This window comes from Heteronotia binoei, chromosome 8, assembly GCF_032191835.1.
Source record: "Heteronotia binoei isolate CCM8104 ecotype False Entrance Well chromosome 8, APGP_CSIRO_Hbin_v1, whole genome shotgun sequence".
Lineage (NCBI taxonomy): Eukaryota > Metazoa > Chordata > Lepidosauria > Squamata > Gekkonidae > Heteronotia > Heteronotia binoei.
In genome coordinates this window covers 59,297,748-59,312,084 of record NC_083230.1, presented here as the reverse complement: position 1 = coordinate 59,312,084, position 14,337 = coordinate 59,297,748, and the positions used below count along the sequence as shown (strand labels likewise).

Sequence of the window (14,337 nt, the reverse complement as noted above, 5' to 3'; positions counted from 1 at the left end):
AAGGAATCTGTCAAGGTTGGGTGAGTGGGCATTAACATGGCAAATAAGGTTCAATGTGACCAAGTGCAAAGTAATGCACATTGAGGCCAAAAATCTTAACTATAAATACAAGTTGATGGGGTGTGAACTGGCAGAGACTGACCAAGAGAGAGATCTTGGGGTCGTGGTAGATAACTCACTGAAAATGTCAAGACAGTGTGCGACTGCAATAACAACGGCCAACGCTATGCTGGGAATTAGGAAGGGAATTGAAAACAAGTCAGCCAGTATCATAATGCCCTTGTATAAATCAATGGTGCAGCCTCATTTGGAAAACTGTGTACAATTCTGGTCACCACACCTCAAAAAAGATATTATAGCATTGGAAAAAGTCCAGAAAGGGCAACTAGAATGATTAAAGGTTTGGAGCACTTTCCCTATGAAGAAAGTTTAAAACTCTTGGGGCTCATTAGCTTGGAGAAACGTCGACTGAGGGGTGTCATGATAGAGATTTACAAGATTATGCATGGGATAGAGAAGGTAGAGAAAGAATTACTTTTCTCCCTTTCTCACAATACAAGAACTCACGGACATTCAGTGAAATTGCTGAGCAGTCAAGATAGAACGGATAAAAGGAAATACTTCTTCACCCAAAGGGGGATTAACACATAGAATTCGCTGCCACAGGAAGTGGTGGCAGCTGCAAACATAAACAACTTCAAGAGGGGATTGGATAAGCATATGGAGCAGAGGTTCATCAGTGGCTATTAGCCACAGTGTATTGTTGGAACTCTCTGTCTGGGGCAGTGATGCTCTGTATTCTTGGTGCTTGTGAGGGCCACAGTGGGAGGGCTTCTAGTGTCCTTGCCTCACTGATGGACCTCCTGATGGTGCCTGGGGTTTTTTGGCCACTGTGTTACAGAGTGTTGGATTGGATGGGCCATTGGCCTGATCCAACATGGCTTCTTTTATGTTCTTATGTCATTCCTGTGATCGAAGTTAAGAACATAAGAACATAAGAGAAGCCATGTTAGATCAGGCCAATGGCCCATCCAGTCCAACATTCTGTGTCACACAGCGGCCAAATATATATACACACACACACACACACACAGTGGCTAATAGCCACTGATGGACCTCTGCTCCATATTTTTATCTAACCCCCTCTTGAAGGTAGCCATGCTTGTGGCCGCCACCACCTCCTGTGGCAGTGAATTCCACATGTTAATCACCCTTTGGGTGAAGAAGTCCTCAGATATTTCTTGATTTGGACTTCTTCACCCTTTGGGTGAAGAAGTTCATTCATTTATTATTTTATTTACCCCACCTTTCATGTTGACTCAAGTTTGAAGTCTTATTCCAGTCTAAGTAGCCTTCTTCTGACATAAGTGTCTGTTCCTCTAATGGAAGAGCAAGTTAAGGGGAAAAGGCTTCTTAGAGGATTCTTGGATCCACTCCAATACTTTATTTATTTACTTATTAAAACATCTATATCCCACCTTTCCTCTTGGTTCAAGGTAGCTTACAATAATAGTTAAAACATATTCTGTTAAAACAAAACAAACAAACCCCAAATCTCTTCCCCCTCTAGGCTTCCCAATCTCCAGGTCCCAGTGGGGGATCCCCTAGGCTTCCCCCCGCCCCCACAGCCACCATGCAGCTCTAGATCTTGGGCAGGTTTAGAAACCTGCAAACAGATCCGTTTCAAAATGCGTGTGTGTCTGTGTGTCTTTAAAGTTGAGCAGGACGTACTTCATGAGAAGGGTCAGCAACACAGTCCCTCGGTTTGTTTTGCTTTCATTTCAGAGCAACTAAGTGTGTGTGTGTGTGTGTGTGTGTGTGTGTGTGTGTGTGTGAGAGAGAGAGAGAGAGAGAGAGAGCACAGCCCCTGTTCTTTTCAGATGTCATTGTGGAGGAACCAGACTCAGTGTGTGTGTGAGAGAGAGAGAGATTGCCAATCCCCAGGTTTGGAGACCCTCCCCCCCGCCCCGCTTTAGGGTTATCAGAAAGGGGAGGGGGATGGAAATGTCTACTGGACAACTATTCCCTATGGAGAATGATTCCCATAGGGAATAATGGGGAATTGATCCGCAGGTATCGGGAGCTCTGGGGGAGGGCTGTTTTTTGACGTAGAGGCACCAAATTTTCAGTATAGCATCTAGTGCCCCTCCCCAAAATACCCCCCAAGTTTCAAAATGTTTGGACCAGTGGGTCCAATTCTATGAGCCCCGAAAGAAGGTGCCCCTATCCTTCATTATTTCCTATGGAAGGAAGGCATTTAAAAAGGTGTGCTGTCCACTTAAAGGTGATGGCCAGAACTCCCTTGGAGTTCAATTATGCTTGTTACACCCTTGCTCCTGGCTCCGCCCCTCAAAGTCTCCTGGCTCCACCCCCAAAGTCCCCAGATATTTCTTGATTTGGACTTGGCAACCCTATCCCCCTCCCCCCTGCCATTCAAATGCCTTTAAATGCCCTGGGAAGCAGGCAGACCTTGCAGTGCCACCTGAAGATTTCCAAGGAGGGAGCCTTTCTTGCATCTTCAGGGAACCTATTCCACAGAGCTGGAGCCACAATGGAAAAGGCCTGGCCTTTGGTTGATGCCAGAGTGGTCAAATTAAGTGGTAGGATACCCAACAAATGGCTGCCTGACAACTGTAGTTAGCACACAGAAACATACAGAAGGAGATGGTCCTTCAAATATGTGGGACCCTGGTCATGAAGGTGTTGCCCAAGGATTATGATTTTCAATAAACTTGCCGGCTTCCAGGTTACATCATCTTGACTTCAGGGGTGTCTGCAGATCGTCCTCCTGTGGCACCTTTGAATCAGGCAGGAATCATAGGAAGCCCCTGGAGGAGTTTTTCTTCGGCATGGGACTTTTGCAGGAAGCTAGGGATACAGCAGCAGCTGCTCCCGTGCTTCTTGCATGTCCCAAGGCTCTGCCGCCATGATAGCTGGCGCAGCAGGAAAAGATGAACGCCCAACTGCTTTCGCTTCTTTCAGTAATCTTTTGATGTATCGCCTTTCTACTTTTAACGTGGCAATTCTACTTGCCAAGTATGTGAGCTTTCAATACCACTGGCTAATGGGTCGTTTTACTTAACAACGTACGGCTAGCTCAAAGGAAGGGATAGAGGCTGATTACACGCCTACTTCCCCTACGAATGAGGCCTCGAAAAGTCAAAATGTCATGGGTGCTGGGGACCCTGCAGAAGAAGCTGAGCCTGCAGAAGAAACTGTGCCCCTGCCACCTGCACCAGTGCCCCTGCCTCCTGCTGGAGAAGATCCAAGCCCCCCTGCCTCACCCTCTCGGGTGGCTCATGTGCGTGACTGCCTTCGTCAGGACCTCAGGGACCGGAGGAGGGCGGCACGCTCACGAGCAAGATGCTCCCTGAGCCCTGAGTTTTGAAAGGATTCTGGCCCTTCTAGGAGTGAGGATGCTTGAGTCTCAGCAAGATCCTGGCTGCCTCTCTGAGCCAGCAATTAGCCCAAATGGGCAACAGACAGCAGAGGGCTATATAGCTGTGGGCTTTGGGAGGAGGCTTTGTGGAAGCAACTAGTCACTTACCTGACGTTCTAGCATCCACTTTGGCTTTTGACTTTGGCTTCTGGACCCCCTGACTTTGGCTTTGACTTCTGGACCCCCCTGACTTCGGCTTCTGAACCTCTGACCTGCGATACCTGGACTGTGATTCGGTTTTGGCGCCTTGGACCCTCTTTGCTCACCAGCTACAGACCTTGGACTGCCCCTGGACTTTGCCTGACCCGGCCCCAGCCCGTGACACAAAGAGCAATCTTAAGTATCAGTAATTACTTGAATTGGATTGAATACAAATACTTAAATCGACCCGGATTATAATTGGATATATGTTAAAGAGACTATTATTTGGCTGCAATATGATCTGAATATAAATGAGATATATTCTATAGAGATCTGTCCCTGTCGTTTGACTGCAATTGAAATGATAACATTTGAAAGCTCAGCTGGAGCTGGTTTGGAATGACGATTTAACAGGATCTTTAAGCTACTTTTCAACTTGGATTAAGAGACTGAGTTTGCTGACAGAGAAAAATGGCACTGCTAAGCGAAATGTCTTATAAAAAAGATATATTATGGAATATTACTTCTCTGCAACAGGATCTTGGCTCATTAATGCAGCTGATTAGAAAGCAAATGGGAGCTTTTATGATGAAAGCTAGCGAACTACACAAGTTGAGTGCTAAAGAGATTCTGGTGACGTCTGCGGAATTAAAATGGGAAAGTGATCCATTCCAAAATGAACAAAAGAAAACCAAAATGGATCCTTATGGTGCAGTTACAAAACAAGACCGGAAATCAAGATTGAGTGAAGTTATGCTGAGAGGAAGAAATGGCACAGAATTCTTCTTACCATTATTGAGAGGGCAGGCCACACTGAGAAAAGAGAAGGTGCATCCCGGCCAGCAAATTAAGATATGGAAATCTTTCAGGAAGAAGGACTCTTGAACTTTTTTCCTCTTTGTGGATAGTTGGATATGGAACTCTCAATAAGAACTGACATGTGATTTTAAAAAGCGAAGTGTGATGTCTGGGTTATGCTAAGTTGGTTTTCTCTGGTGTAATATGGATATAGAAACTAAAGGAATTCAAAAGTTTTTAAATTTTGGAAAGAAGGATTCCTGAGTTCTGGTGGGTAAACAAATATGGAATTATTAATAATGAATTTATAGGTTTTTAAAAGACCAAGGGAGATCCTAAGGAAGGAATGGTGTTGTTAAAATTTTAGTTAAATATACAGCTAATTTGGATCAATATTATATTATAATAATAATAATAATACTTTTTATTTATATCCCGCCCTCCCTGCCAGGGCAGGCTTATAGAGTGCAGGCTTATAGAGTGCAGGCTTATAGAGTGCAGACAACACATTTATTTTTACATAGCAGATTTATTCTTAGTATGTTTATTTGGTGAAATTGCTCATATGATATAAGAGTTGGATTAATTGTTAAAAAGACAGATAGCACAACTATTTTGTAATCTGGTAGATTTGTTTTTAATATGCTCCTTTGGAGAAACTGTTTATACTGAGATAACAAATTAAAAAGATACAACATAATAATTTGTCTAAGGAAAAAGACATGATCCTTATGTGCTTATTTTAATAAAAATATTGTTAAACCAACAAATTAGCCTGTGCTTTTAACATGGTTAAATGAAATTAGGCAGCTTTGTGTTGAGATGGCTTTGAATTTTTTATATACTTATTTGTGTTTAAGAATAATTGTTTAGATTTGTATCGCTAGTATTAGTTTAGTAAAAATTTTCTATAATGAAAGACAAGGAGGATAAAATATATGGAGAACTTCATACTTGCAGGTAGAATGATCTGGGTATTTTATTTGGCGGTAGAATTATAATTGATATATTTGTACTTCTCTCTGTTTCTGTTCTTCCCACTCTGTAAATGCCCTTTCCCGTATCTTTGCTCTTGCTTTTCCCCTTTGTAGTTAAAATCAATTAAAAAATATAAAAATGATTATTGAAAATCATTTTTTATAATTTTTATTGATTTAAACTACAAAGGGGAAAAGCAAGAGCAAAGATATATAAAAGGGGGGAAAGGGCATTTACAGAGTGGGAAGAACAAACAGAGAGAATGGACTGTATACAGATTGGCATCCGTGCCATGCCAGTTATGGGCAGTTAGCTCTTATGGACTGTTGCCATACTGAGCAAAGCCAGGCTCAGAGCACTAACGCTTCGATTATTACACTTGTCCACAGAGTCACGAGGACTCCAGATTATGTTTCACCTCCTTGGCTGCATGATCACTGCAGACAAACAACTGCAACCCTGTCTTTCTGGAAACATGAACAGATACAGACTAAGGGGAAGCCATGCTCCTGGAGGTTTTCAAAAAGGACAACATATTTTTCTATGTCAGCCATGAAGATGCTGTGCCTGCACCTGCACCACTCAACACATTCCAGAGTCTTGCTCAAGTTTTGTTTACGCAGAGGCGAATGCCCTGTTAACAAAAGGACTATTGTAATGTTTACCTATGCACAAAAGAATCTTGTCGCTTATTCAGAAAATCGCTTTTGTCAATAGATCATCATTGGACCGATCTTTCACCATCAGTCAGATCCTGCGTCACCCATCTTCCCTTTGTCTTCCTTATGTTTCCCCAAGATGTGTCACAATAGCAAGCATTAGACTCCAAATTACCTAACATAGTTTCTTTGTTTTAGCATATGATCTACTCAGAAAAGCTATTATCGCTCTTCAAGTGTCTTTTGTCAAACACTCTGGGAACCTTTAATCTGCCAGGAAACCCCATCACAGGTTCCTGCCTCAGGTTATGAATTTGGCTTTTTAAGGCCAAAATTTGGCTATTTAAGACCTGCTGCCATTCAGGTGTGACTATTTCCAGAATCCTACTTTGCTGGAAGAGTCATCCACATTCCTGATCAGTTTGGGTCCATTATTGTAGGTGATGCTGGTCATCTCACACTTCCCCTTCCCCCCATCTTCACTGCTGAACCTTTGCTTCTCTCCAGGAACAGATAAAGTATTACCCCTCAACAATACCTCCTGCTAATGCAAATATCCCTATCGTTTCATACCTATTTTCCATAGTTCTGAACTGCTTGTGTTGAATGTTTTTATCTTGTATGCTTGAGTTTCCCTGCAATAAGATATAATTTTGCTCCAATTAAAACTCTCATCATTGACTAAGGGGCTCCTGGGAAAACTGACCCTGGTAGACATAGGTTATGGATCCCATACTATTTTTGCCATCTTGCTCACCTAACTAAAATTCCCCAAATTAACACAGAAAGGCAATCTGGCTAACAAAGGGCTCTAAACATCATAAAAAGCACCTTGAATTGAACTCAGAAACAGATTGGCTACCAATGTAACTGTTTCAAAATGGGCAACAGATGCTCCTGACAGCTGGTCCTTAACCATGGTGGGGTTGCCACATTTTGGACCAGCTGTGATTTCCAGATGGTCTTCAAAGGCAGCTCAACATAGAGTGTGCTGCAGTAACCCAACCATGAGGTTACAGAAGCATGGATCAATGTGGCCAGATCAGTTTAGTCTAAGTAAAGAGTTGGTGAATTGAATATAGCTGATAGTAGTTGCTCTTGGTGACTGGGCAAACCTGCTTTTCAAACAGCAAGATGAGGTCCATGAGCACCCTCAAGCTCTTGATCTACCAACAGAATCCATTAATCTCCAAGGGCAGATCATCCAAATCGGTCCACCACCCCTACCAGAAGATTCAGTCATGCCTTCAAAAAATAGTGATCTTACCAAGACAAGGGCCAAACCTCCAGACCCCTAATCAGATCACCAGCAAGATGCTTGATGCAGAAAGGAAGGTCCAGGAAAGTCCTTTTTCATGCAATCAGAGAGAGACTTATGATTGTCATGGCAGCTATGAAATCCTGAACTTGACTCAATAAGGCAGACTCTAAATGTATGCTGAAATCCCCAAAGACAATCATCTTTGGGGTCCTTAGCACCAAGTCTAAGCACCAAGTCAACTCAACCAGAGACCCGCTTGTAAGTTAGGCAGACAGTACACTAGCAAGATTCCTAATCTCTTCCTGCTGCCCAACACAAGATACATACAATCATAGCCAGCCTCTGTCTGCACCAGGTACCGATAGAGAAAAGACACACAGAAATGCTACAGAATTGCTAAAAATAATGCTACCCCTCTCCCACCCCGCCAGCTGGTGTCACCGTGTCAAACCACATCAGAGTCATCAAGCCAGGTTTCAGTCAAACAAGTCAGGTCTACCTGTTTCTCATGCAACAAATCAGATACTGTTGAGATCTTCGCAGTTCTGCCTTCTTACACCTACACTCTTCCCACCCCACACATCACCTTGATCCAAGATGGAACAACACACACACTGGAAGGCAGTCAATACAACTCCCATACCCCAAATCTTCAAAACTATTTTATGGGATGCCACTAGCACCATTCAATCCCAAGCAATAGATCCAATGATGGGTTCCATCAGCTGCCAGAGTTCCTCACTAGAGAGGTACAGTGGAGGGACAGCCTCCTCTGGCATCCACCTCAACTTCTGCCCTAGGGGATTGAATAAACATACGGAGCAGAGGTCTATCAGTGGTTATTAACCACAAGGTATAGATGGAATGCTATGTCTGGGGCAGTGATGCTCTGTATTCTTGGTGTTTGGGGAGCAACAATGCAAAGGGCTTCTGGCCCTACTGGTGGATCTCCTGATAGCACAGTGTTGGACTGGATGGGCCTTTGGCCTGATCCAACATAGCTTCTCTTCTGTTCTTGGATCACTGTGTTCCTCCAGAAAGTTATTATTGCACATATGATTCTGTTAGGCTGACTTTAACCCCAAGATGAGGGGAGTAGTTTCCCCCTCCAACATTGCATTAGATACTATCAATACATTCTGCTTGCTACTGAACTTTCCTCTAGTGCAAGTAGCTTTCTGAAAGTGGAAGACACCTGGTTTTTTTTCATAATATTGCTTGTACTAGCAGAAAGTTCTTTGCTATAGAGGATGGTTTCAAATTAATTCAGTATTATGCACAACCCAACCCAAAATTATGCACAAGAGGAAACAGTTATTAAATCCATAGGAACATTTTTTTAGATCTTTCTGGTACTCTTGCTATTGGTGGCACTTACCCAGGGGGGCAGACACAACCACTCACACATGGTGGTGCTGGTGTACAAGTAAAGTTCATGGCAAGGTTTGCACAAGATAGTTCACAGTTCACTCCAGCTGATGGCAAGCCAGGTACATGAGATCGGCAGTCATAGTAGATTTTTTCTTCGGGGCATGTGTGAACTTCAAAAATAAATTGCAAACTAGGTGAGAGCAGCATGTGATTAATTTTCCCTTTAAATTAGTGAGACTGAAAATCATTTAACTTCATCTTTACTAAAGAAATTTTTACCATATGTTTCTTTCATGGAAGGGCAGCATACCTGGTTCTTGTGTCTTCTCTTTTTATTCTAACTACCCTGTGAGGAAGGCTGAGTGTGAGTGGCCAAGGTCATTAAGTGAATTTCATGGTGAGTGGGGTTCTCATACTTAGTCTCCCAGGTCCTAGTCTAACACACTAACCACTATTGATACACTGGCTCTATTTGCTTTAATTTCTCAAAAACACAGATGAACAAGGTAAGGAAACGAACTCCCATTTATTCCCTCCTCCAGCCATTTCCCACCTTCTTGCTTCAGATCTGTATTACTTCTGTCCTGTCTGTCTTCACAGCTCTGTCTCCACTCCTTACCACTTCCTCCTCATCATGTCTGCTGCTGTCAGTTTATTCAAGTTTGACAAAGCAATACCTCATGATGGTGAAGGATTCATCATTGTGAGGCATTGTCTTGGCAACCCAAGCTGTCAGTCAAGAGTTCAAGAGTTGTTCTTGCAAGGTCTTGATTATTAAGGAATTCCATGTGTTCTGGGAGACATGCCTGTGCTAGTACCTCTTTTTTTTTTTTTTAGTTTCCCCCTCCAATTTTCTGGAACTCAAGTTTTGGAAAAGTGTTACACCTGTACAGCCAATCTCAAAGTCAAAACTCTTTCATGTACTTGCTCTCAAGACATCCAGAAGAAATTCTTAAAGTCACAGTGCTAAGCTTAAGACAGGAAAGAAATCTGACTTAGATCAGTTGTTCATACTAGCTGAATGAATATAATTAAGATGTTACATTGAAAATATATGACAGGTCTAAAATTTTTGGTCAATTTTTTAGAAGTGCTAAGGAAAATAAAAAGCTCCAACTATTTCCTTTCAAGAGACACAGTATGTATTCCTGTGAATAAAGTGCAATATCATGAATTCTATTACTATTCCTCGGGGGGGGGGGGAGGAATGAGAATGAAAACAACACAGAAAAGTAATGAGTAGGCAGGGATTTGAATTCAGGTTAACATTCAGTACTCTTTCTTGGAGTCTGTAGTACCTGACTCAACAACAAAAAAGTTGGCCAGACTCTTCATCTAGAATGGAGTTTCCCATTGGCAGGGTTGTGACCTGGTCCTGGGCCATGGACCTCTGGACACCGAGTCGCGGGGTCCCCTCCCCATTTAAACACCTGATGGAGTGTTGAAATGCGGGGGGAGGCAAATCGCCTGCCTTTGCAGCCTCACCGCAAGGCAGGAAGACGACACGGCAGTTTCGGGGGATGTTTAAATGGCGGGGGGGGGGGGGGAAGCCTGGGAAAAAACTGCCTTTGCCTCCACCCCCTATTAACAACCTAGCAGGGTGTTTTAAATGGGTGGGGGAGGCAGATCGCCTGCCTTTGCCCTCTCCCCGCCAGGTGAGGAGAGGGCAAAGGGAGCTCCTAGGCTTCCCCCCCTTTAAACACCCTGGTGGGATGCAGGGGGGAGGCAGATCACTTGCCTTTGCCATCTCCCGGCCAGGTGGGGAGAGGGCAAAGGGAGCTCCTGGGCTTCCCTTCCCTTTTAAACACCACAGTGGGGTGTTTAAATGGGGAAGGGAAGGCAGATCACCTGCCTTTGCTCTCTCCCCACCAGGCAGGGGGACGGTAAAGGCAGTTCCCGGGCTTCCTTCCCCATTTAAACACCCCCAGCAAGGTGTTTAAATGGGGGGGGAGGCAGATCTCCTGCCTTTGCAGTATCCCTGCCAGGTGGGGAAACATCATTCCCTTTCTCCCGGCTTTCCCCCCAAAGTCTCCTGGCTCCACCCCCAAATTTTAGTAGGCCAGGAAGGAACAGTGCAAACATAACCAGGCCACAGGGGAAGAAAGTTTGGGAAACCCTGATCTAGAATAACCAAGAGATTTACCTGCAGGAACAGCAGCAACTTCAGTGCATTTCATTGTTCCATTCAGACAATGGCTATTCAGCAGATACAGAAACAGACATGTAAAATAATGTAATATTTCAAAAGTTCACAACTTTAATGCGTAAGTAAAAAAATAATGTGTGTTCACTGCAAACATTCAAGTTTCAAAAATGTTTGTATAATGCAACTAAGCACAATGCAATAAAATCATTCAATTATAAAGATCAAAACATCTTACCATTTCCATGGGTTTTTAATACCAGTTCATCTGCTTCTGGCAACTGGCATTGAGATATTATCTCTAGCTGAGAATTAATTCACACAGGCTTTTGTATATGATGGCTTTGCAAAACAAATGATATTTTGAAATGAAAATTCTTTGGCACATGGCATCTGAAACATTGTGACTGATACACCGTCACTACTCTGGGAGCTTACAAATCCACCACAGAACATAAAAGAAGTTATGCACCAGAGTTAGCACCAAAGAAGTTAATTGTATATATTATGGTTTTAATAACTGCTTAATGTTTTGTGCCAATATTGTTTTTATAATAGATTATTGTATTTTATTATGTTAATATGCTGTTAGCCACCCTGAGCCTGTTTGCAAGGAGGGCGGGATACAAATATAAGGAAGGAAGGAAGTAAATAAATAAAGTATCCATTGGTATTTGAGCCCATAAGCACAAAAAGAATACAAAAAGTAGCCACTGGTATTTGAGCCCAATGAAGGCATCATCTTCAAAGAACCAATTAAGGGGTCCAGAGAGGAGCATTGTCTATGGTATACAGGAAGTAGGACCTCAAAAGTAGAGAAGAGTTTATGTAGAACTTTAGAATCCATTTCTGTAAGAAACCTGATATTTCCTATCCCTACAAGTCTAACAAGGATCAAAGTTGGTTTCACAACTATTATCAGACAAGGCTCAGAAAATTGGAGAGCCTTAAGGTATTTAAAAGCTGAAGTAGAAGGCACAATCAGGGCTGGCACATGGGCTGCCACCCCCTTCCCATGGGGAAAATTTTCACACGCACGCAAAGCATGCACACAGCATGATGACGTCACCCAGACATTCAGTACTCTTTCTCGGAGTCTGTAGTACCTGACTCAACAACAAGAAAGTTGGCCAGACTCTTCATTTAGAATGGCGTTTCCCATTGGCAGGATCGTGACCTGGCCCCGGACCATGGACCTCTGGACACCGGGTTGCGAGTCCCCTCCCCATTTAAACGCATCATCATGTCATCACGTCAGCCACTGAAGTGAAGTTGTTTCTCAGTGCTGAGAGGTGGGGGGATCCTTACAACCCTCAGCTCTGAGAAACAACAAGCGGTGCTTTCAGGCTTTGGCGTTCTCTGAGTTTGAAGCCTGAAAGCACCGTTGGAGGCTCAAGGATGGCATGAGCGGGGAGGGGGTGCCCGCCCTGCACCCCTGTTGGGAGCTGGTGCCCTAGGCAATTGCCTAGATCGCCTATTTCCACATGCCGGCCCTGGGCACAATTTGCTGCTATAAGTCTTGTTGTTCCACCTCCTAGAACTCCTGCAGCTGTTGCTTGCCAGAGTAACTACACGACACTAGGACAACCAGCTTCAGCTCTATGTCATCACAATATATCTACTTCAGGAAAGATGATGGTTGTGATTTTCCACAAAACATTCAAATTCATAATCATTAACAAGCACCATAGGAAGAAAACAAGAAGCAAAGCCAAACGAAACATTCAGAGCATATTTGATTGCCACAGTTCTTGCAATGAGCAAGCAGCTCGTTTCTCCCTTCTAAGAACCAGTTGTGCCCTTCTACATGTTGCACTGGCCATCTTGACTCTCTAGAAAAAAGAGGGTCAAAATGTTTAATTAATTAGTTGAGTAAAACCAAATGGCGCTTCAAAGGCAGATTGCTTTGGTTAGGAAATGTGGTGTGACAACCCTGTTCCTTCAATCCATGCCTGTGTTTTAGACTGTCCTAGGCCACTCCAAGATTTTGTATGGGGAGGAACAGAGTAAAAGGAAGTTGTACTCATGGTAGCTCCAAACATATGTAGAAGTGGAGTTATTAAACTGTGGTCTTGTTTGAAACCATGTTGCCTCCTTATTTTGATACCTAGCATTAAGAACACAAGACAGGATACCAGACTGACTGGACAGCGGTGTAAAAAGCACAAGATATTTGTGGCGAGTGGAACGAGGGACAGGCTGCATTCAGACAGGCAATTTGGCCCAACACAGCTACCCCACTCCCAGATTTAAAAGGTGTGTTTACACTGGATCTGGGCCCTCAGCCAGAAGTGGATGCACCTCATTTTCTGCCAGGTACTTCCTGGTGGCAAACTGCTGAAGTGCTTGCATGGTGCATTTCTGGGCCATCTGAACAGACAGTTGCACACCATGCAAGTGTCTTCCAAGCACATGAGTGATGTGACTGCTTCTCCGGTCACATGCAGCCCATGCCTCTCTCAACAGTCAGGCATGTGCTGTCTGCTTGTGGTGGGGCACCTCAGACTGTGCCAGCTTTTTTTAAACCCAAGAGGCCATCATCACCAGCTGCCCATCTGAATCCAGACTTTGACATCAGGTCAGAAAATTCTAAAAAAGGCATAGAATTTCTGTGTTCAGAAGCAGTGTACATCTGATCATCTGGTACTGAGGGAAGGTTAGAGATATCACCATCATGTTCTGCATCTGGGCCTCCCTTATGCAGCTGATTGCTGTAGTACTAACTGGGTCTGATCCAGCAACACAGGTATGTTCTTCATAAGCAAAAGAGCATATTTAGGATAATTTAACAAAGATAAATTACATATCAACTGTGATGAGATCCTGAGAATACATTTTTGTTTTCTACATTTAAAATAGGTCTACTTTTTAAAGAGTAAACAATGCAAGCTTTTAGATGATAATACCAAGGATGATAGTCCTAAACCTCATTGCTAACTGAGATCATATAGAGGTCTAAATAGTCAAATTGGCATGCATACTAGCTAAGCAGAGATTAATGGCATGTCAGAGAGTCCACATTTTCATTAGAAATGTAACTTCTATTCCAGCTCTGGTGAATGTCTTACTATCACCTCCATACACACTGACAGTCATCATACATAGAAGATCTTTTGTGAATTGGTCCTGCATTGGTGTAGCCAATAAAAAAAACAGTTGAAAGATAGCTCATGGCATCGCAGAAATTAAATGTTCAAAATGTGTTACATGCAGCATATATTTAATGCAAAACCAGCTTGCAAAATCAGCAAGGAATATTCAGACTCTCTTTAAAAATGCTATTATTTATTTTATACAAAATAAAAAACACCTCTAGAAGCAATTGAGCTTAGATGGAAAACTGAAGCTTCAAAATGATGCACATATAAATCAGCCTGCCAATTACATGGTATATGTTACATCATGTTATTTAAAAAGAGAATTCTTAATATTGGAGCTTACCAAAAGCCTGAGGGTGTGGGTAGCATTTCCCCAGGCTGGAAACTTCTGCCTTTATAATAACATCGGCAGCTAGACCTGATAAAACAAAACTAGTGTATTTAGATGT

The 14,337-nt window shown here is 43.0% G+C and overlaps 1 protein-coding gene across 1 annotated transcript in view; it reads right to left on the bottom strand.

Moving 5' to 3' along the window:
• The window catches only part of OTOGL (otogelin like), a 205,828-nt gene that overhangs the window by 155,165 nt on the left and 36,326 nt on the right, over positions 1 to 14,337 (bottom strand). Inside the window, exons 21-23 of the mRNA XM_060245136.1 lie at positions 14,232 to 14,306; positions 10,791 to 10,843; positions 8,655 to 8,817 (exon numbers count right to left, since the gene is read on the bottom strand). Coding sequence (XP_060101119.1) covers positions 8,655 to 8,817; positions 10,791 to 10,843; positions 14,232 to 14,306 — 291 coding nt within the window. The remainder of the gene's footprint in view (positions 1 to 8,654; positions 8,818 to 10,790; positions 10,844 to 14,231; positions 14,307 to 14,337) is intronic.